The 21,546-nt window shown below is 36.2% G+C and overlaps 1 protein-coding gene across 1 annotated transcript in view; it reads right to left on the reverse strand.

The window, feature by feature from the left end:
• GAS6 (growth arrest specific 6) overlaps window positions 1-21,546 on the reverse strand; it is a 97,324-nt gene that overhangs the window by 1,453 nt on the left and 74,325 nt on the right. Inside the window, exons 9-14 of the mRNA XM_051984254.1 lie at window positions 20,926-21,044; window positions 20,345-20,534; window positions 12,288-12,452; window positions 9,381-9,549; window positions 4,250-4,422; window positions 1,110-1,338 (exon numbers count right to left, since the gene is read on the reverse strand). Coding sequence (XP_051840214.1) covers window positions 1,110-1,338; window positions 4,250-4,422; window positions 9,381-9,549; window positions 12,288-12,452; window positions 20,345-20,534; window positions 20,926-21,044 — 1,045 coding nt within the window. The remainder of the gene's footprint in view (window positions 1-1,109; window positions 1,339-4,249; window positions 4,423-9,380; window positions 9,550-12,287; window positions 12,453-20,344; window positions 20,535-20,925; window positions 21,045-21,546) is intronic.

Below are 21,546 nucleotides of genomic sequence, written 5' to 3' on the forward strand. Positions count from 1 at the left end.
TAAAAATAATTAAATTGGAAATTCTGACTATCAGACTGATATGCTACTTCTTTAGATTCAATACTCCCTAGAATTTGATGGGTGACCCTTAGTACAGGATAGGCTAGTGGGATTATATTTACAGACATCTTATCATTGCACAAGAAGCAACATAATATGAGAGACATGATGTAACATAACAATGCAAGGGGCAATTTTTGTCCTCTGGATCTTCTACACACTATGATACTGATCTCCCTTGATTGTATATAAGATGTCTAACATGCATTTTGTACAAATTTCTATGTGCAGATTGCTCTTAAAAAAAAGGGAAGAACATTAACTTGGCTCAAGCCAATTGTACTAGAATTAGAATTCAACAAGACACCTCCAATTTATAGACAAAAGAAAGCTGGAGAGAAACCACCTGATTAAAGAGCTCTCTTTGGGGTCAGCGAAGTCCACATTCAAGACATATTACTGATGGACAAATCACTAAACCCAGGCAACTCCCTCTAAGACTCCAGAGTATGGAACAGTTGCCATTTTGCATTGGTTGGGAGCAAGGGTATTCTGATAAGTGTTTAGCAATTGTCTCTCTTAAAAAATGGATAGGTAACAAATTTTAAATCCAATCTGCATTATTAATTCAATCATAAGCCTAAAAAAAAAAATCAACAAAACAAATTAGGTCCTGATTTTAAGCATTTGCTTATATCCAATGTGTAAAACATTTGACATTCAGCTGCGGAGTCTAGAGCACATTTTGAGATTGGCTCCAGCACATCCCTGAGTAGGGGGAATTTCCTCACTAGGGATTCCCTCAGGCTGGTGAAACTGCCTCTGAATAAACAATGCTGACCGCTGTCTTTGGTTGCAGAAGTGATTTCCCCACTTGACCAGAGAAAGTCTATAATCTAACTTCTCCTTTCCCTACTTAAAAAAAAAAAGTCCCAAGCCTCATTTTAATCATGAGAAAACTGAACCTTCCTCTAAGTTTCATTTTGCTGTAAACAACTTGATGAAGGTCAAGGCAGATGAGGGCAACTACATTGCTCTTATCCTCCCAGTGCTGCTGGCGTTTGGACAGAAAGGAGTGGAACTTTGTGGTAGCAGAATCACAGCCTTACCTGGGAGTCCACCAGCATATGTTTTTAAGGAACTCTGTGTGTATTTTTTCAAGGCAGACAATCTTTCATTCAATTGGGAAGGGCTCACTTCCATCTGTCCCTTCGTGCCATCCACAGTCAGGGCTATCTCTCCCTCTTTTATGCGGACTTCCACCAAGTGGTCTTGACCGTCACAGACTTTGATTTCCATGAAGGTCATGGGCACGTGTTCTATTGCCAGGACAACCAACTAAAGGAAAAAACAGATAAACCTGAATAAGCAAGGGGAGACCAGTCAGAGGCATAAATATTTACTTATCATTCATTCAGTCAATTAACAAGCAATCATTAAGCCCCCACAGTGTTCCAAACACATTGCTAGGTACTGAGCATACAAAGACAAACATGAATCATTCCTCATCTTCAAGAAGATTACAGTCTGCTAGAGGGGTTACAACATATTTACCAAGAATAGGCAGCAAGGCTTTGAGCAACTAGATGGTGCAGCAAAGAACACCTAAATCCAAATTTGGTCTCAGACACTTACTGGCTATGTGACCTTGGGCAAGTCACTTAACCCTATTTGTCTTAGTTTCCTCATCTGTAAAATGAACTGGAAAAGGAAATGGCAAACCACTCTAGAATCTCTGCCAAGAAAACACCAAATGAAATCACAAAAGAGTAAAAAATGACAGAAAGTGACTAAGAAAATATATCAAAAATATGGGATTTCCAAAAATCTCTAATGATGTATCTATACAGAGAAGGAACAACTGGGAGCATTGGGAAAGACTTCTTGTAAAAATGAGCCTTGAGAGAATCAAGAGTTTTCCAAGAGGCAGAAGCAAGAAGGAAGAACATTTTAGGCATAGGGAAAGAGTTTGGACAAAGGTATTAAGGTATAAGAAATGGAATGTTGGGTTAAGGGTTCAGTAAGCAGATCATTATGATTAGCTTTCCGAGGAGGGGAATAATATGGTCAGATATAGTCAAACCTGGGTTTTAGAATTAGCATTTTGGAAGCTGGGCAGAGGATAGAATGAAAAAGAGAGAGATAAAGGGAAGTCAATTAGGAAACTAGTATAATAGCCCAGAAGAGAGGCAATGAGGGCTTGAACTTGTGGTAGGAATCGGGAGAATCGGATAGATCCAAGAGTTGTTGGAGGTGGAGCTGTTGGCAGCTGATGGACAGTGCTCTATACCAGAGACATAAGAAACTTTACCCAGGACAAGCACCACAAAACAAGCCAAATGCAATTAGTATGAATGACACCATAACAAATTAAATTAATTAATTTCTTTTCTAAGATGAATTCATTTGACTTGGAATGGATTAGAAGAGAATTTTGTGATACCTTGAATTTGTTGCTGGAGCAAGGTATCTGGGTACAGGTGAAGAAATTTTGCCTCATTTAGTAGCTCCCAGTTTTAACTAACTATTCTTGCTAAAGAATTTTACAAAGGAGGAAACTGAGGCAAAACCAAAGCACTAACGAAGTGCTAAATTGAGTTATTTTTACTTGAAGGAGCTACAAGGTGCCTCTAAATTGCAGTGCCCTGAACAAAGTCTGGGTCAGCCAATCCAAATGATGGTTCTGAGGTTTATAGAACAAAACTTGACCTTCCTTTTCTAAGAATATCAACAACATGGAGAATATCATGGAACAATCCATCCACCAGTTTCATCCAATGCCCATTACTCTTCCCAGGCTTCCAAGTAGAACATATATTTAGACTATGGGCTGGATATCTGCACAGTTCCAGAGATAGGATTATATATTCTAGAAGTTTAGGAAGCCAAATATGCATATCTTTGTACTGAAAGTAGAAGCTAAATTTTAGTATTTCCTGAGAAAGGAAATGTTGACTAATGCTTATTCTTTTGGTGTGTTGCTCAGTTCGTATTAACAATGCAATCAAAAGCCAATCTTTAATCGCATCTAGTTAAGAGCATAACAGCACAATCTAGTTTCAATGTTGTGTCCACAAAGGATCCAGTAAGACTCTACCACTGACTATAATGTGAACTCTTTGGAGAGTAGAATAAACCTTTGCTTCTGTACCTTTCACTTCCTGACGCTCCCATCCAAGGAGGAAGTTCATGAACAGAAAACTATTTAAAGGAACCCACCTATGTATGTTATCTTTCAAACATTGATTGTTTGTCTTAGGAGAAAAATTGGAAAGAGTATATGGACTATGGACATCTCTGGTCAGTATTATCTGAAAGCTAGCTCATTGTCTGGCAGATTTACAAGGTAGAGAGCTTCTATTTCATGGTTCCAGTTGGGCTTCTTTGAGTAACACTGTTTTGAATCCTAAGTTTTGAGCTGAAAGGGACCTAGAGATTTAGTCCAACCTTTTCAATTCATAAATGAGGAAATAAAGACCTAGAAAGAATAGTTTTCCAAAGATCAGGCAGGTAATACTACTACTAATAATAGTTAATATTTATATAGTGATTACTATATATCAGGCACTGTAATAAATGATTTACAATTGTTCTCTTATTTGATGCTCATAATAACCATGGGAACTAAGTGTAACATCATCTTTATTTTATAAATAAGAAAACTCAGGAAAATAGTGGTTAAGTGACTTGGCAGAGTCACACAGCTTGTAAGGTCAAATTTGAACTCAGGTCTTCTTGCTTCCTGGTCTGGTGTCCTAAACACTCTGCCATCTAGCTGGCAACTACATATTTAGTTGCCCCCCAATGCCAAATGAGACTTTTCTAAGCTTTTATGCCATTGTTTTTCTAGGATCAAAAACTAAGATAAATTTTAAAATCTAGTTAAAGTAAATTTTTGAATCTACAAAGAAGAGAAAACATAAATAACTTTGCACACTTGAAGAAAGATTGACTAATAAAATAATAATAATAATGAATAATTATGTAACACTTAAAAGTTTTGCAGGTACTTTATAAATACTTATATCTTACTCTCATAACAACTGGGCAATAGGTGTTTTATTATCCTCCTTTTACAAATGAGGAAACTGAGGCAAAACCAAAGTTAAAAGATGATTCACATAGAGTTACTAAGTGTTTAAATCTGGATTTGAACTCAAGCTTTCCAAAAGAAAGTTTCTTGTTTGGACAAGTTGTGAACAGTTTTAATAGCTTTTCCATTATTACTGGAATTAGTGGAAACACTTACCTGTTTTTTGAGTTTTTTTGTGGAATGGTAGTCTACTAAGGCCAAGGAGAGAGGAACAGTTTTTTCTTCACTAATCAGGGCCAGAAGAACTCCAGTATCAGTGGCAGGGCGGATCTCAGCAGTTATTTCTATTCCCCAGGTTCTCTGAATTTCATCTCCATCAGCTGGTTGAGCTATGAAGAAAGGTACACAGTAGAAAAAAAAGAACTGAGTTGAGCTATGAAGAAAGGTACACAGTAGGAAAAAAAGAATTAGGTCACTTGAAACAGGAAGGCTGGAATGAGAGAAAGAGGAGAGCAAGTATATAACCTACTTCAAATAGCTTTGATGAGGCTCAATGCAGATAATCTTAGGCTTGTGTATTTGTGCCAAGGATCCCTTGAACACCCTGGGACTCCTTTCAAAATGAAGTTTTTAAATGAATAATATAAGGGATAAATTTCACCAGATTATAAAGTAAACCAATTATATTAAAATACAATTATCAAAATTTTTTTCTAAAAGTTTATGAACTCCAGGTTAAGAACTTCTGCTCTAAAAGCCAAAGCTTCTTAAACTTTCCACTTGTGATCCCTTTTCACCTGAGAAATTTTTATGTGACCCAAGGTATGTAGGTATATGAAATTGATATACAAATCAACATTTACTGATAATAAATCATAATTTCATGACCTGCCATTCAGATGAGACCCCATATGTGGGTGATATATGTAAAAATATGTGAACCATATTTTAAGAAGTTGGGGGTCTAAAAGGTCATAAGCAGTGTTGTATAAATGGAAAAATGCACACAATGGTAAATCTGTCCAATTATATTCATTTGAGGTTGATTTTTAATTAGTAAATAGGAATCAATAACTTGGAAAGAAGCCAATCTAGTAGTTGATTCAGCAAATAGTGTCTAAATATATACATGAAGGGGGATGTCCTACAATTGTAGAGAACTAAGTGATTTCTAAGGTCCTTTGCAACTCTAAAATTGTACAAGTATATTTTCCTTCCTCTCAGTCTTCCACTTGCCTTTGAATCTGTCCCATTGTCTATATTGTTTTTTCTGAATTCTTCTGCCTTTCTAGAGTAATTCAATAACTGCCTTCTCTAATCTACAAGAAATCATAAAACTCTTCCTGAATCCCTTTTTAGATGCTAAAACACCATATTAGCCATTGAATCCTCTAACTGATTTTTCAGGTGATTTAAAAGATAGATAAATACATGAAAAAAGTAAAAGTAATACAGATACCAGGCATTCTGAATATTACTTCAAGCAGAAACAAATGTTTTCTACCTTGTGATTAAATGTACTTGATAATAGCTTCCTCATTCAATGGAGCAGAGTGGGGGTGGGGGTGGGCTGGAAAGAGCAGTTAACTCTGGAAATGGGGAACTTGGGATCAAGTTCCAGTCTTCTTCTACTTAGCTAGGAGACCTGAAACAACTTACTTTATATCTCTTAGCCCCAGGCTTCTCATCTATATACTAAGGGCAATAATATTAGTGTTAATACTTAGAAGGATCAAATAAGATTAATTATGAGATACATGGAAGACATTATACAAATGTAGCTTTATCAATAAATAACTTCAAAAACTTGAAATAAGTTTTTCCAATGTTATTTGCATTTTGTAGAAGCAATTACATGGAATATTTTTTTTTCAAGAGAACAGTATTCCTGGGTGTTACACCACCTGAGAGTTATTGGCTAAAGATATCTAGAGGGTATAGTGAATAAAGCACTGGACCTAGAATCATGGAGATTTGAATTCAAAACCAGTTCTGGGACACTTTCTCGGTAACCTAGGAAAATCACTTAATCTTTATCTGCCTCAATTTCTTAATCTGTAATATGGGGATAACAATAGCACATATCTCCCAGTATTGTTTTGAAGCTCAAATGACATAATATTTGTATAGTGCTTATTTATCATACTAAGTGCCATATAAAATGTCAACTATTAAATGTGCTATATAGATGCTAGCTATTGTTATTCAAGCAATTCTGCAAGACTGTGAGTTACAGAACAATTTCTGATCTGCCTCTCTGGCAGTTCCCTCTATTGATTAATTACAAGTCTAGACACTACTAAAAGTTAATTTTTTAAGTTATTGGGGATTTTTTTTGTTTGCATGGGTTTTGGGGGAGTATGTTTTGGTTTTTTGTTTTATATTTTTGTTTGATTTTGCTATTTTAAAGAAATTGAATTTATGATTTGTTCCTTGTGAGCAATTATCTACTCCATAGATAATAGGCTTATAGTCTGGCAATTTTAAAGATGCTGTGATTTATAATTAGCAATAAGCTCTTTCTTAATCAAGAGAATAAACTTCTCTAAGGCAATTTTCCCAAGGAAAAAAATATAGAAACTATAGTGCTTCACACCCTGCCTCCAAAATCCCTTCTGAAAATTTCCCAAGGATATAAGGACTTAATGAGTGCATAACCCTTTCCTAATTCCCAATAGATTAATCTCATATCCCAATACAGATGTGGACAATGTTTAGGATTTATGAAGAGTCTAGAAGACTCTTCATAATGTGGGCATCATTGTCCTAGGACTTCATTCATCAAAAAGATAAGGTTAAAAAAATAGTATAATGTAGAGAAGTGGTAGGAGTTTTCAACAAACTGACAAGCTGAACAACATTAGATATATCTGTGCTCCTCCCTGAATTGGGCTTCATTTAGGATAAATTCAGATGAATTGGGAAATGGCGTGGTCTCTAATAATCTTGAATAATGGTGGTTCATTGTTACTTTGGTTGGATGAACAGATTGAGAAGGTATGAATGAGAATTAAAGAGAATCACACAATCTCAGAGTTGGAAAGGACCTCAAAGACTATTTAATCCAAATAAAGATGGCTTTTATACTATATCAAATGATTGCCTAGCCTTTGCTTGAAGATCTTTAGTGGAACTGTGTCTGTCAAGTTAGTCCATTACATTTTGGGATAGTTTTAATTCTTAGGAAGTTTACTTTTTTTTTTTCTTTTTACTTCAAACTGAAATCTGCCTCTTTGTAATCTGGCTGGTATCTCCTACCACAATGTTGTTCTTTCAGTCATGCTTAACCCCATTTGGGATTTATTTGGCAAAGATACTGGAATGTTTTGCCATTTCCTTTTTCAGCTCATTTTACTGATGAGAATACTGAGGCAAACAGGTATAAGTGACTTGACCAAGGTCACACAGCTAATATTTATTGAGGCCAGATTTGAATTCACTTTAGGCCCTACCCTCTATCCATAACACTACCTAGCTGTCCCTACATATAAATCACACACACACACACACACACACACACACACTGACATTTCACCTAATTCTGACCTCTGGGGAGTTCTAGAGCAAATAAATCCCTTTTTCTATATGACAACTATTAAATACTGAAAATCAGTATCCTTATCTTATAAGAGACTTAAGATTAAATATTGGTACTTCCTTAAACAGATGGGCCATGAATTTAAGGCCTTTAAACTTTCTTTCTTTCCTGTAGAGGGCCAGAATTCTGGAGAAGTATACTCAAAACAAGATGTTAACTCAGTGGAATTGATGAGACAATGGTTCACACGTAATCAGTATACTGTAATGATGTAATTGTACAAAGGTATATAAGGGCTGAGAAGGACTGGAAATAAAACATTCCATTTTTGATCATCTTCCTGGTGACTCTCCTGCCTCCTGCACTCCTCCACCAAGACCAAGCACTCGGGCTGATCCTGAGGACCTTCAGAAAACTGGCCCGAACATTACCTTTCCCCTCATGTGAACACTCTCAAAGTGAACAATGCTCTTCCTAAAAAGGTGTACCAGAGTCGATCTAGATGTAGCCTAATCGGGGCCAAAGATTTCACTTTTTCAGATATAAAATGGCTTGAATGTTGCATAAGAGCAGCAAAGTTAGACAGTTCTAAGACTGAGTTCGAATGTGGGAAAAGGAAGGTCACACAAAAAAAATCTCTAAAGAAAAGGTTATAATTTCATCGGTGACCAAGAAGTTGGGCAAGAAAGAGGGCAGTTGAGTAGTGAGGGGAAGGTGGAAAGTAGGGTCAAAACTACATTCATCTTGAAATGAAATTAATCCAAATATCATTCCCTTCCCCCCCCCCCCCAAAAAAAAAAAAAAAAAAGGCAACACAAAGAAAAAGGATTTTAAAAAATGGATTAAGTGGCCCTTGCTACCTTTAGGTTGATGAAAGCACTATTTAGAGAAAGTAAGGACTCTTGCTAAAGAGAAGCCAGGAGTGATATATCAGGCTTAAGGGAGGAATTTCGACAATGGACAGAAAGTTGGAATACTATAAGATCTTATTATCCTTTCCAAATGAAGATGGAAGGATTATGTGAAATTGTTAAATTTCATTAACTTGATGTCTTAACTGTTGTTTGATATATGCCTACTTCCTAAATTCTTACGTGTTTCCTATGCTATTTGGGTACCCCAGATATCATGACCAAGATGAGAATAAAGCATTTTGGAGTAGGGATGTCACAGAGAGATAGTTGTGAGACTGATCTAGGATCTGAATGTGAGAATAAAGAGAGATGAAGGCACAGCAAGAGTCTAATTTCATCACTGATGAGGATTAGAATGAAAACATAGATGGTATGCTTAACAAATTTAGAACTATGAATAATATATTAATTAACATAAATAAAGAGCTGAGATTCCACTAAATCTTAACACAATGGAATAGAATTTAATAATTTTGCTCTCTTGAGGATTCATATTTTCATATAGTATAGAATCAACATCTTTGCCCCTTTATCCAACAGTATTTAAATGTATCCAAGTGAAAGGCATGGATATATATATACATATCTCTATACTATTATTGGGTGGAAGTTTTGTTAAGTAACAAATTTATCAAAATATGATATAAGTTTCAAGGACAAACTCCTTTCAGGCCACAGATATATGATTTTAAAAAAATGATTTTTTGGCCAGAGAATAATATTGTTGTTCAGTCATTTCTGATTCTTTACTAGACTGGTTTGGCATTTCTTTCTTTAGCTCATTTTATAGATGAGGAAATTGAGGCAAATAAGGTGACTTTCCCATTGGGGTCACACAGCTAGTAAGTAAGGATCTGAGGAATATGATTATAGCCATTGTACTGTAATCACTTACTGTAATTTAGACTAAAATATGCAAATCCACTGCCAGGGTAGAAGGATCCTCTTGACATCACTGAGAAACACTGCATTCTGCTATTCGTTTTTACTATATCTTGGATTGTGGTATCATCCCCATCCAACCAGTTCCAGCTCCTCATGCAACCATCCAAACGAGGGTTTATCTGGAAAGACAGGAGAATCCCAATAGCTTTTTTGGGGTGTGGGGTGGCAAGGAAAGATGTGTGCTCCCAGAGACCAAAAAAGGGGCAGTGGGACCCAGTGGTATAACCAAATCCACAGAGTAACCCATCAGGAGACAGGCGGAGTAACTCCCCATTTACAGATACATTTGGGCATATATATATATATATATATATACATATATATATATATATATATGTGTGTGTGTGTGTGTGTGTGTGTGTATAATAACATTATTATAGCTTTCAATCAGACCAAGTTTCAATTTGCAAAAATTCAATTTAATCTAAGAACTCACAGAGGAGTTGCAAAGGAACTCAGAAGCTATCTGTTCAAACCCAAAGCTTAGGTAAGAATCCCTTCTATAATATCCTTGAGAAATGGTTATTTCATTCCAAAACCTTTAATAAAATAACATAGATGGAGGCTTAGACTTTGAGGTCACAAAGGAATGGGTTTTAATTGAACATCACATACTTATTACCTATATAATTATGAGCTAATCACTTAACTATTCAGGCTCATATTCCTCATCAGTAAAATGGGATTAATTAATAGCCTCTTATAAGATTGTTATAAACATAAAATGAGATAACATATAATATCGTTGAAAACCATCTATCATACAAATTGTCGTCTTTCCGACTATCTCTGGTTCTTTAAGGCCCCTTTTCAAGGGCCTTTCCTTAATTAAACATATAGTACTTTACTAAGACCAAAGAAGGAGACAATAAGATCAATACTACTATCAGTGATGATAATGATATCTCATAATATATACAATATATGATATGCTCATTGATATGGTATATTAAGCTAGACAAAACTATCCCTACAATAATCTATGCCCTCCTTCAGTCTGAAAATTATGCTTCTCTTATTGCATCTTTCCTGAAGCTACATTAGCTTTTTTAGCTGCTGTATCAGTTAACTGTTGTTGTCAGTTATCAATTGTAGACTTCCAAAACTTTCTAGTCTTATCTTCCATTTGGTATTTGTGCAATTGATTTTTTGAATCCAAGTACAGTGTTTTACATGTATTCCAACTAAATTCCAACTATATCTTTTTAGTTATGATGCATTATTCTATCTTGCTCAGATTTTTTGGGGGGTGGCATCCCAATTCTGTCATTTGCATTACCTAACATATTTCTCTTAGCTTTGTGTCACCCATAAATTTGATAAGCATACCAAATATCTTAATCCTAATATCATATCAAGGAATTGTACGCAACTTATTAGTGCTGGAAAGGATCTTGGCACTCTTAGACATGGGGTAATGGTATTTAAAACTGGAAGAGAATTTGGAGAATACAGAATTCAAACCATTCATTTTAAAACTAAGAGAATAAAGCCCATTTTATCTTCTGTGATCCCCTCTCTTCTTGTTTGGTCATGAACTATTCCCCAATTAATATAGATATAAAGGATAATTTTTTTCCCCTTGTTCCTCTAATTCAATTATTATGATGTCACCCTTGATGTCTAAAGTATGTATCCATTTGGAGCCTATTTTGTTTTTCCTTCTTTTTTTTTTAAATGGTGGGGGGAAATGGGAAGGAGAAAAATGGATATTTGTTCACTAATTTTTAATTAAAAAAAAAGAAAGGAAACCCTAGAAAGCTTATGTGATTTTTCCAAGGTTTATCAATCAAGTCCCAAAAGTGATACACTAAAGTTCTTTGTACTTTGCCTTTCCTTCCTTTAAAACTGATAGTAAAACATGTGTACCTACCTCAAAAAATATGAGCAGAGATGATGGTAATTAAAAAATATATAACTAAATAACTTTGTGTTCAATATCTGTTCCCTGATATTTTTAAAGCTAATTTTGTTTAAACTACATAGGAAATTCTGATTAACTCAGGGCCTCTTAATGTTAATGTTATCCATGTCAGAATGCTCAGTCTTAGACAAATCAATTCAACTCATTTTACTGCCTTCTGTTTACTTTATCTCTAAAATTAATGGGCCAAGGAGGTCTAGTATCAACTGCTGTTGAACTTGAGACCTTGAAAAAATGAATCAGGCTTTGGAGGGGAATGTGAGAGCTGACACTCCCTTATTCCTCAGATGCCTCCCCTCTGACCACCTGTGAAGAGCAAAAACTAGGGAAGGTAGCCAAGAACTTTCACAATCTGGCATCCCTAGATGCTCATGCAGCTCTTTTCTTTGTTATGGAAATTAAATTTACAGTCACGAGAATTTTAGCCAATTATCTAAAGATCATTAAAGATAGGGGAAAAACCAAGGTGAAAGGTCCATTGCCATAAAGGCAGATTGGGGTGGGAGTGGGGAAGAAGGCAAAGATAGTTTTTTGAAAAATGATTCCTTCGGATTTTCTCATCAAGATTATTTCTATGGAAACTTTAATATGAATAACTTCCTAACATGCTCCCAAATTTCAGTTCAATAAAACAAATTTCTCTCTTGAAAAAGAGAAAGAAAATTACTTTTTTCTTAATCTTAAGTGATTTTCACCCTGAACGCTAAGTTGGAATAAAGAAAGAGGGATGACTAGCTCATATGACTTTAAAAATGTTAGGTCTTCTTTTTGAAATGGTGAAATAGCTTTCTCCTTTTCCTAGGCCCCTTGCCAAGCTTAGTTAATATTATCCATTAGCAGATGGAGGAAAAGTATCTTCCTAACACAAGTCTCAGCCTCTAGGACATACTAACATACATTCATTAATAGTCAGTGATTAATGATGGTACTTACCGGGTGAATGAGGTATTTATCTTTAAAAGGAATGCCTCCTACTGTTAGGTTCAGCTGATACAATCCTCGGTACAACTGAAAAAGTTCCCCAGAGACTGCTATTTTCATAACAGCATCACTGTTAACCTTGATCACAAGATTTCTCTCCACCTCCTCAACAGAAATCTGAGGGAGAACAAAGGGTGAGAATTTTCCTTCAGAGAGGGGCAACTGAATTCCAGGGAAGAGGATAGAAACTCAGTTACTTCTACAACTGCTCAAAATTTCAGCTGCTTTGACCTTTCTATGTACAGGGCAAATGAACTCATAAGGAACAACATGCATTTTTGCCATGAGCCAGGACAATGTTTTGAGAACTTAGAAAAGCTGGTGCTGTCAATTGAAAAGAAGCAGCAGGTCTGTCCAATACTATGATGCATGCTTAATATAATAAGACATGATTTACACCATAATCTTTCAGGGCACCAAAAAGTCCATTTTTTAGATAATGGATTCATCTAAAGAACAAATAGACTAACGTCTAAGTATTAAAAGCATCAAACAGAGGTTAGGAGACCCAGACATATTTGCAATGTGGTTTTTCTCTCTTTGAAGATCTCAGGCTTCATATATAACAAAACATCCTTTGGAACAATTAAATGAGATCTATTTCCCTTCTTCCCTCTGGGTGGACAAAATGTTCTTCATCTTTTCTGGCTCTCTGAAGGTACAAGACATGACTCCAGCAGTAAGAAAACACAGACACAAGAGTGTCTTTTGGTAAATATACCTGAGGTTAGTCTCAAATGTTAAGTAAAGGGGAAGTTCTACCATGTCATGGGACACATGGGACACTCTGTGTCCAGACATGAATTGTGTGTATTACATCTAAGGATCAATCTAGATAAGTTCTGATGTCATTATCATCAGGTTGTTCAGATAATAATAATATTGAAGTATGTACTTTCATATATATATTGAGTTTAGGTGATTGATATGATGGGAAGAGTTTAAAATTTAGAGTTAGAGGAGCTGGATTCATATCTGCCCCTTATTCCTATGCAACTTTAATTAAATCGTTTAATTTAAGCTTTTACAAATAAAGAGCTGGACCAAGTGACTTCTAAAGTTCCTTCTAGTTACAATGCCATTCTCCTGTGAGGATGTGTATTTCCCATATCCTCTACTGCTGGGGAAGGCAGCCTAGCCTTTTACTGAGCAACATGGAAAATCAATTTGGGCAAATTAACAATTTTTTGTGGACAACCTATATTTATAAGGCAGCTAGGTGGCACAGTGGACAGAGTGCTAGGCCTGGAATCAGAAAGACCTAAGTGACTGGTTTCAGACACTTGTAGCTATGCATTTAACCTCTTCTTTTTGCCTCAGTTTCTTCATCTGAACTGGAAAAGGAAATGGCAAGCCACTCTAGTATCTTAGCCAAGAAATCCCAGATTAAGGTCACAAAGACTTGGACATGACTGAAAACGACTGAACAACAACAAATTGTTAAGAAAAATTTCCAGATATGAAGCCTAAATTTCTTTCCTGGCAACATCCTCCCAATACTTCTAATTCAGTCCTCTAGGGCTGAACAAACAAGCTGAATCTCTCCTACACATAACAGTCATCAAGCCTTTGAATAGAACTATTATTTTTCGATTCTACTCCCCTTTTAACTTCCCCATTCTGCTATGAGGCTTAAAAAGGTAAGTACCAAGACCTGGACCCAGGTCCTCTGATGACAAGTCTAGGCCTTTTCCCATTCTACCATGCTAGATGTTGGAATCTTGGATGCTTTTGGGATTTATCTTGCATAAAGGTTTTGGCAAGGTTTAGTTCTATTAAAAAAATCCAATATAATGACAACAATAATAGCAGCATATCCATGGCATCTAGAATTGGAAGGGATCTTAAAGATCATCTAATTTAATACTTTGTATAACAGATTAAAAAACCCCCTAAAAGCCATGGCGTTTAGATGATTTGCCCAATGTCATGTAGCTGGTGAGTGGCACAACTGAAATAAGATGAGATAATCTTTAAAAAATGTAACAAGTTAGGGGTTATAGTTAAGATAACTAGATTAAAAACCATAGCCTACTTCAGCTTTTGCCTTAACTATTCCCCCAAAAGGCCATTTTGATCCACTTGTGTAGTATAAACTGCAATTTTGGAAAATGCCTGTAGCAAAGCCAATACCACTTTGTCTCCCTTCCTCAGTCCTAAAAAGCTATTTCTAGAGAGAAGGACCTGACAGAGAATAGGAGAAAACTCCCAAACCTTCGGTTCTCCAAAGAAGTCAAGTCAATTCCAAGGCCAACACAATGATTCACATTTAGTCTCATACTCTAAGGATTACTCCAAAGGGTTCTCAAGACAAAGATATTACATTCTTTGCCCACTTGGATCCCCCAGGATAACTGGTAAAACCAATTGGTCTCTAGGGCTGAGGATCATAGAATTTAAAGTTGAAAGAGCTCCACCCTATCCTATATATCCAATTCTATTTAATTTTATCTATCTTGTCCTATCCTATTTGTCCTCTCACTATCTTATCCCATCTATCCTATTCTTATTCTATCCTATCCTATCCCCCCTAAACTTATCTATCATATCCTATTTATCCTATCCTATCCTATCCCCTCATTTTATGGTTGAAAAAACTAAAACTTGGTCTAAATTCACTAATCAACCAACCAACATTTATTAAGCACTTACTCTATGCAGGCACAATGCCAAGAAACAGGGATACAAAGACAAAATTTAAAACTTCCTTATTTTCAGTGAGGTTATATTCTAATGGCAGAGACAAGGTACACATTTACAAGTATATACAAAATATAAAGTAATTTTTGGGAGGTAAGTGCACTGGGGGAAAGAGGTACCAGGAAAAGCCTCATAAAGATGGTAACAGCTAAGTTAAGAAAATCAGAGATTCCAAGAGATGAGGAATGATACATTCTAGGTAAAGGAGACAACCTATACAAAAGTATGGAGATGGGAGATAGAGCAGCCTATGTAAGAGAAAATACATTTTAATTTGCTGATATGACAGTAAGATTGGATTGCAGAGGATGAACAAGCGTGAAGTGAAGTGTAAGAAGTTTGAAAAGGTAGAAAGAGAAAGAGTATATATCATGAAAAGCTTTACATTTTAAACAAAGGTTTTTGTATTTGGATCCTGCAACCATGAGGAGAATTATTGGAATTTGCAGAATAAGGGGGCAGGATAGAAGCGCTATGAATAGACTTGAACATAAGGGAAATCATTTTGGCAACTATGAAAGGGGTGTATTAGAGTGGGGAGAGATCAAAGAAGGAAAAGAAAATAGGAAGTTTCAGGTAATCAATAGTTCAGATAAGAAGTGATGAGGATGGTACAGAGAGGTGGCATAGTGAATAGAGTCCTGACCGGAATCAGGAGGACCTGAATTCAAATCTGATCTCAAATACTTAATATTCATTAGCTGTGTGATGTTGGACAAGTCATTTAACTCCAATTGCCTCGTTCCTCTCCACCATAAAAAATTAGGACTCGAGCTAGGGTGTTATTGTATGGATGGGGAGAAAGGAATCTATGTGAGATAAGTTATGGAGAGAGCATTGGCAAAATTAAGCAAGTGACCCATTATGTGAGATGAGTGTATCAGTGAAAAATCACAATGAGGTTTCAAAGGATGGTTTTTGAAAGTAGTAGGAAAATTTTGAAAATGTGTGGATTTATAAGGTTAAGTGGTGGAGTGAAGACAATGAATTTTAGTTTGGACATGTTGAGTTTGAGATGCCTATAGGGCATTCAGTTTGAAATATCTAATTGGCAATTAGTTGTGTGGGATTAGAACTCTGGAGAGAGAGAGCAGGAATAGATCAACAGACCTGGAGGTTACTTGCATAGAGATGATTACTGAAATCATGTGAGTTGATGAGGTCAGAGAGTGTAGAAAGAAAGAAAAAAAGCAAAGGAGTCTTACGATTTTCCTACAATGATATGGAGGATGAACATTCAAAGGAGACTGAGATATAACAATTATACAGACAGAAAAATCAGGAGAGAGGAGTGTGCTGTAGACTCAGAGAAGAGAAAGTATTCGGGGGAAGAGGTTGATTGGCTTTGTCAAATGCAGCAGATAGATCAAGGATGATGAGAACTGAGAAGCCATTAGATTTCATGATGTAACACTGGAGAATACAGTTTCAGCTGATCAATGAAATCACAAGGTAAATTGCAGAGTATAAAAAGAGAATGAAAAGAGAAAAAGTCGATGTATTGAAATCATACAGGCTTGAATACAATACTTAGTACTTTGGTCTTTCTGAACATGGAACTTCCAAATAAAAGCTGGGCTTGAAAGTCCTTCTCGGTTAATCCAGTGTTCTCTTCACTGATGGTGTTATTTGTCCTTCATTCTCTAAAAGTACCATGACCTCAGGAAATTGATGCCAAGACATGCAAGTGAATTGTATTTAAGTGACAAAGAGCTATGTAGAGTCAACAGCCTCACATTCTCCTCCAGAGTCATATGGGTCCAAGGGCAAGATATAGATTAGGATGAGTCCATTACATTAAGCAGGAAAAAGCCTCCTTTACCCAGCAGTTTCCTCTGCCAATCATGCTATGAACATCTAATCATTGAATGTTTAAATACATATTGTCTACATAAGGTTAGACAAATAAGAATTGAATCCAGGCCAACATAGTGCTGGTAACCCAGTCTACAAACACCCACAATCTATTCCTTTTATTTTATTTTTTAAAATCAGTCTTGGAATTAATTAGCTACTCCCCTACTTGCCAAAGTGAGTAACCATTTGAGCCAGGTAAATGGAAAAAGGAATTCATTCATTCCCTCTATTATTAACAGTGATCTTCCCACGGGAAGTCAGGCTACTTACTAATGAATGGGAGCTTGGAATTCACATTATTGAAGTGAATATTGAAGACTACTTTATATAGTGTCCTATATCTCTGAAATGCTGACGTTAACGGATGAATGGGGTGCCGTTTCTCACTTAGGAACACAACTTATGAAGTATCTTTCAATGTGAATACTCACAACTATCCTGCCCCACTTCTTCCCAAGCCATTCCTTCTTATTTTCCAACCCCGTGAATGTCTTCTGTGGTAGGACTCTTCTTTTCTGTTGCTGGGGAGCTATTCCTCAAGAAACACCCTCTTACCTTAATGTTGCTTTCTCCCTATGCCACCAAAGCAATTTGCCAGAGAGCAGAACTTCCACCGACCCACCATCCCCCTACCTGACTTCCCTCTCTCCCTTAGCTAAGGTTCAGAGGGATTCAGAGTTCAGAGGGACACTAGCTTAAGGATCTGAAGGGATCTTGGGACTCCGGGCTATTATTAGTACTGCCTTAATAGCATTATGTGTGGGTTGGCTTCAGAATCTTGATAACATGGATTTAATGAGAAAATATATTCCAAATTCCAAACAATGAACTTACAAACCAATATTTGAAACTCAACCCAGTTGTAACTGAGAGTGCTTGTATTTAACAGAACAGTTTTTAGAAGCTATTTAAGATCAATAATCTAGACCTAGATGGTACCTCAAGGGTACTAGTCCTTTCATTTTTTAGATGAAGACAGTTAAGACTCAGAAAGGCAATGAGATTGTTCAGAGTCACACAGCAGCCTTGGATAGCCAATATATATCTTATGGAAAACAAACACTTCCCAGAATTGACTAGGAAGAGTTTGGGCTAGATTGCTTTTGGGAAATAGCACCATGCTCTTAATGATCCCGAACAATTTGCTGCAAAAAGTCATCTATTCTCTCAGTCATGCCTTAGTCACATCAAGATTTCTAAAAGATTAAATTTATAAATAATCTGACTGAAAGATACATGATGATTGTCAGACAGTTAGGTGGTGCAATGAAATAGAGTGCCAGTCTGGAGTCAAGGAAACCTGAGTTTATAAATCCAGTCTCAGAAACTTATTAGCTGTGTGACCATAGGCAAGTTGCTTAACCTCTATCTGCCTCAGTTGACTCATCTGTAAAATGGGAATAATAACACCCATCTACCTCCCAGGGTTGTTCTGAGCATCAAATGAAATGATAATTGTAACATGTGTAGCCCAGCATACAGTACATAGTAAGTGCAATATAAATGTTAGCTATTATTACATAGAATAGTAACATATGTTGTTAAGTCAAACTTTTATGTAAGAAGTAACATATAAGACAGTATTCAGAACAGGGATGACTTCAAAAAGAAGTGTGCCAGGCAGTTCTCAAAGACAAAAGAAACATATGGACAGCTCAAATGATACATTAGTAGCCCAAGATATTAAAGAATAAGAGAAAGACCTCTTGCATAAAAGGTAAGTTTCCTGTAGAAGCTCTATTTGTAAAAATGGATGAGAGTTACAGTAATTCAGACTGTGGGGACTTTAGAAGTCATTGTGTCCAAACCTCTTATTTATAAATGAGGAAATTTAGGCAAACAATGATTAAGTGACTTGCCTAGGGTCATACAGCTAATAAATATTTAAGGCTGGATTTGAATTTGGATCTTTCTGACTTCAGACTTATATCCTGAATATCCAAACATGGTCTTTTCCAAACAAAACAAATGGCATAAGAGAAAGAAATAAGAGGAAGAGAGCAGAGAGTCCTTCCCTATGAAAAATTAACTACTTTTATGCTGAGAATCTTATTTGTTTTCCTGAATGAGATCTGGCTCCTCTAAATTTGCCACACTCCCAAACAAAACAGTGAGATTAGTTTACTTCTGCTGGGGTGGTGGCAGCTGTGACTCAACAGTGGGTGAGGACTATATCAGATACATTCTGCAACCCTTTCTCAAGAGCTATCTGTTCCCTGGGCCATCCCAGGATCCCACATTTGATTATAATGATATCTTTGTCCAAGAGACTATAGAAGGAATAGTATTTCAAATGCCTGCAGAGCAGTAAAGCCCTTACTTTTTGGAAACCGTGGTTCCTTGAGAGTATACAGTTCCTCGATGTTCTATATTTTTATCTGCAACTTTGCTGAAACACACCCTTCTTGTTGCTTTGGTGATCCTTGTTACTTTAAGAGGTCAGGAAGGGAATGAGACATTACTTGATGGGATGGAAATATTACCAAATGTCTACAATGTCTTTATGAATACAGTTCAGAGTTAAATTTTCCATATCATTTTATTTTTTTAAGGTTTAAGGATAGTGGTTTTTCTTCTTTTATTAAAAAAGGGAAAAAAAACTGCTGTCAAAAAGTATCCTGACCCCTGTTATATTACAATTCCAAGAATTCAGATCTCTTGCCAGGAAAGTTGTATCTAAGGAAACTTCATACCAGCTACCTAGACAAAAAAAATCTCGTGATGCAATTGAAAGGTACCTTTTGCTCCAGGAGGAGCAAAAGGCTTAACTTGTATTTACATATATAAAAATAACCAGAAATATTTATAGCTATGTATGACTAAGAACTGAACCTTGAATAGATAAATTTCTGCTTTAAGAAAGAATATAATTAATGCATATATAGAAGGTGATACTGAAAAGTCAGATTGTGAATGTCAAACAATTCATAGACATTTATTAAGTAGCTATTAAGTGCAACATCTTGCTAGGTATTTGAGATACACATAGAAAACAAAATCTAGTCCTCAAGGAGCTACATTCTAGTGAGGTGATACAACATGTAAAGAGATAAATGAATACAAAATAATGTGAGGATATATTAAGTGAGTAATACCAATTAAGGGAGTCAGTAAAACCCTTTATAGGAGATAATCCTGGGGTTGAGGCTTGAATGAAGCTAAGAATTTGAAGAGGCTAAGGAAAGGAGAATATATAGTCCGTAGTCTGAGTGTGTTAAAGAAGAAAAGTGGCCAAGATCAAATGCCTCTCGGTTTACAATAGTAAACAAGCAATTTAGATACATTTGCCTGGGGTCAATTGCAGCAATGTCAAATCACTAACTCCAAGAAACTAGCAATGACAGTGACTCTGGAGTGGCTTCTCAGAAGTGGTAGCAATTCCATCAACCATGAAGGACAGTACTTTAGGAGAACTCAACCAATAGCAAATCCAACAAAGAGTATGTACTTGCCGTTTGCCACATGCCATGGTTAATGATGGGCCCACTGCTGGTAACTCTCCCTATGCCGTTGTATTTCAGTTGCAGTTCCAACCTCCCAGCCCGTAGAGCCAACATAATCCATGTGTTGTCTTGACGGCCTCCGGCAAAGAAAATGATACCTTCAGGATCAAAGGTTCTAAAGTCGAATTCAGCCACAACTCTGATCATGAGGATATCAAGAAACAAGTTAGAATTATGCAGAGATCATAACTATCAAATGTTTGTTTCCCTACTGACAGCTCCATTTCTAGTATTTAGAATATAGTTTAATAGTCACAAAAGCACATGCTCCAATTTATGACTAAATATCAGCCTGGCTACTGCCTAAATAGTCCCTGAAATACTCTAAGAAATCTATGAAAGGAGGACTCCCCACACATGACAATAATTTTTTTTTCATTTTGAGGATAATGATCATTTATTTGAGGGTTCAATGGTTTCACTACTTTTTCCTTTGGCCACTACAAGCAATGGCCCTTTAAGACAGTATCTCTATTTGTGTCTGCACTAAAAAGACAAGATCAAAATATTCATTCTTGGCATATCCTCACCTTGTGGGCTGCAACCTTTTGAAACGGAGTCTGATGACCGGGGCCCCATTGGCCATTCGGCCAAGATATAAAGATTTCACACTTTTGGCCACATCAAAAGAAATACAAGGCAATATGTCCTGTCCAAAAAAAAAAGTTATTATTGTCATTGTCAGTCACAGACAAAGGAAACCTACTGCTTTAGTAATTAGAGAATTAAGAGCTAGAAAACAATCTAGATGTAATCCAAATACCTCCTTTTATGAATAAGGAAATTAAATTAGGAGAGATGAAGCAACTTATATATAGCTAATGGAGAGTGCAACTGTGAGTCCAGTTCTCTTGGCTTCTAGGAGAATGTATTTCTCACTATATTACTTAAAGAGAAGAATGGGAGTGTGGTGGTGATATTTAATGAGGACCACGAAGAAGTCTTTGCCAGATAACTAATGGGTGCTTGGGCCACTATTGGAATGGTAATTTATAGCTTTGTGAGATAATCTGGGGGAAAGTATTGATTAATAAAAATAATTAATAACATTTATATATCACTTCCTGTGTTAAGTGCTTTACATTTATTATGTCATTTGATCCTTACAAAAACCTTGGAAGATAGGTAAGTAACATTATTATCCCCATTTT

Source organism: Antechinus flavipes, chromosome 3 (assembly GCF_016432865.1).
Source record: "Antechinus flavipes isolate AdamAnt ecotype Samford, QLD, Australia chromosome 3, AdamAnt_v2, whole genome shotgun sequence".
Lineage (NCBI taxonomy): Eukaryota > Metazoa > Chordata > Mammalia > Dasyuromorphia > Dasyuridae > Antechinus > Antechinus flavipes.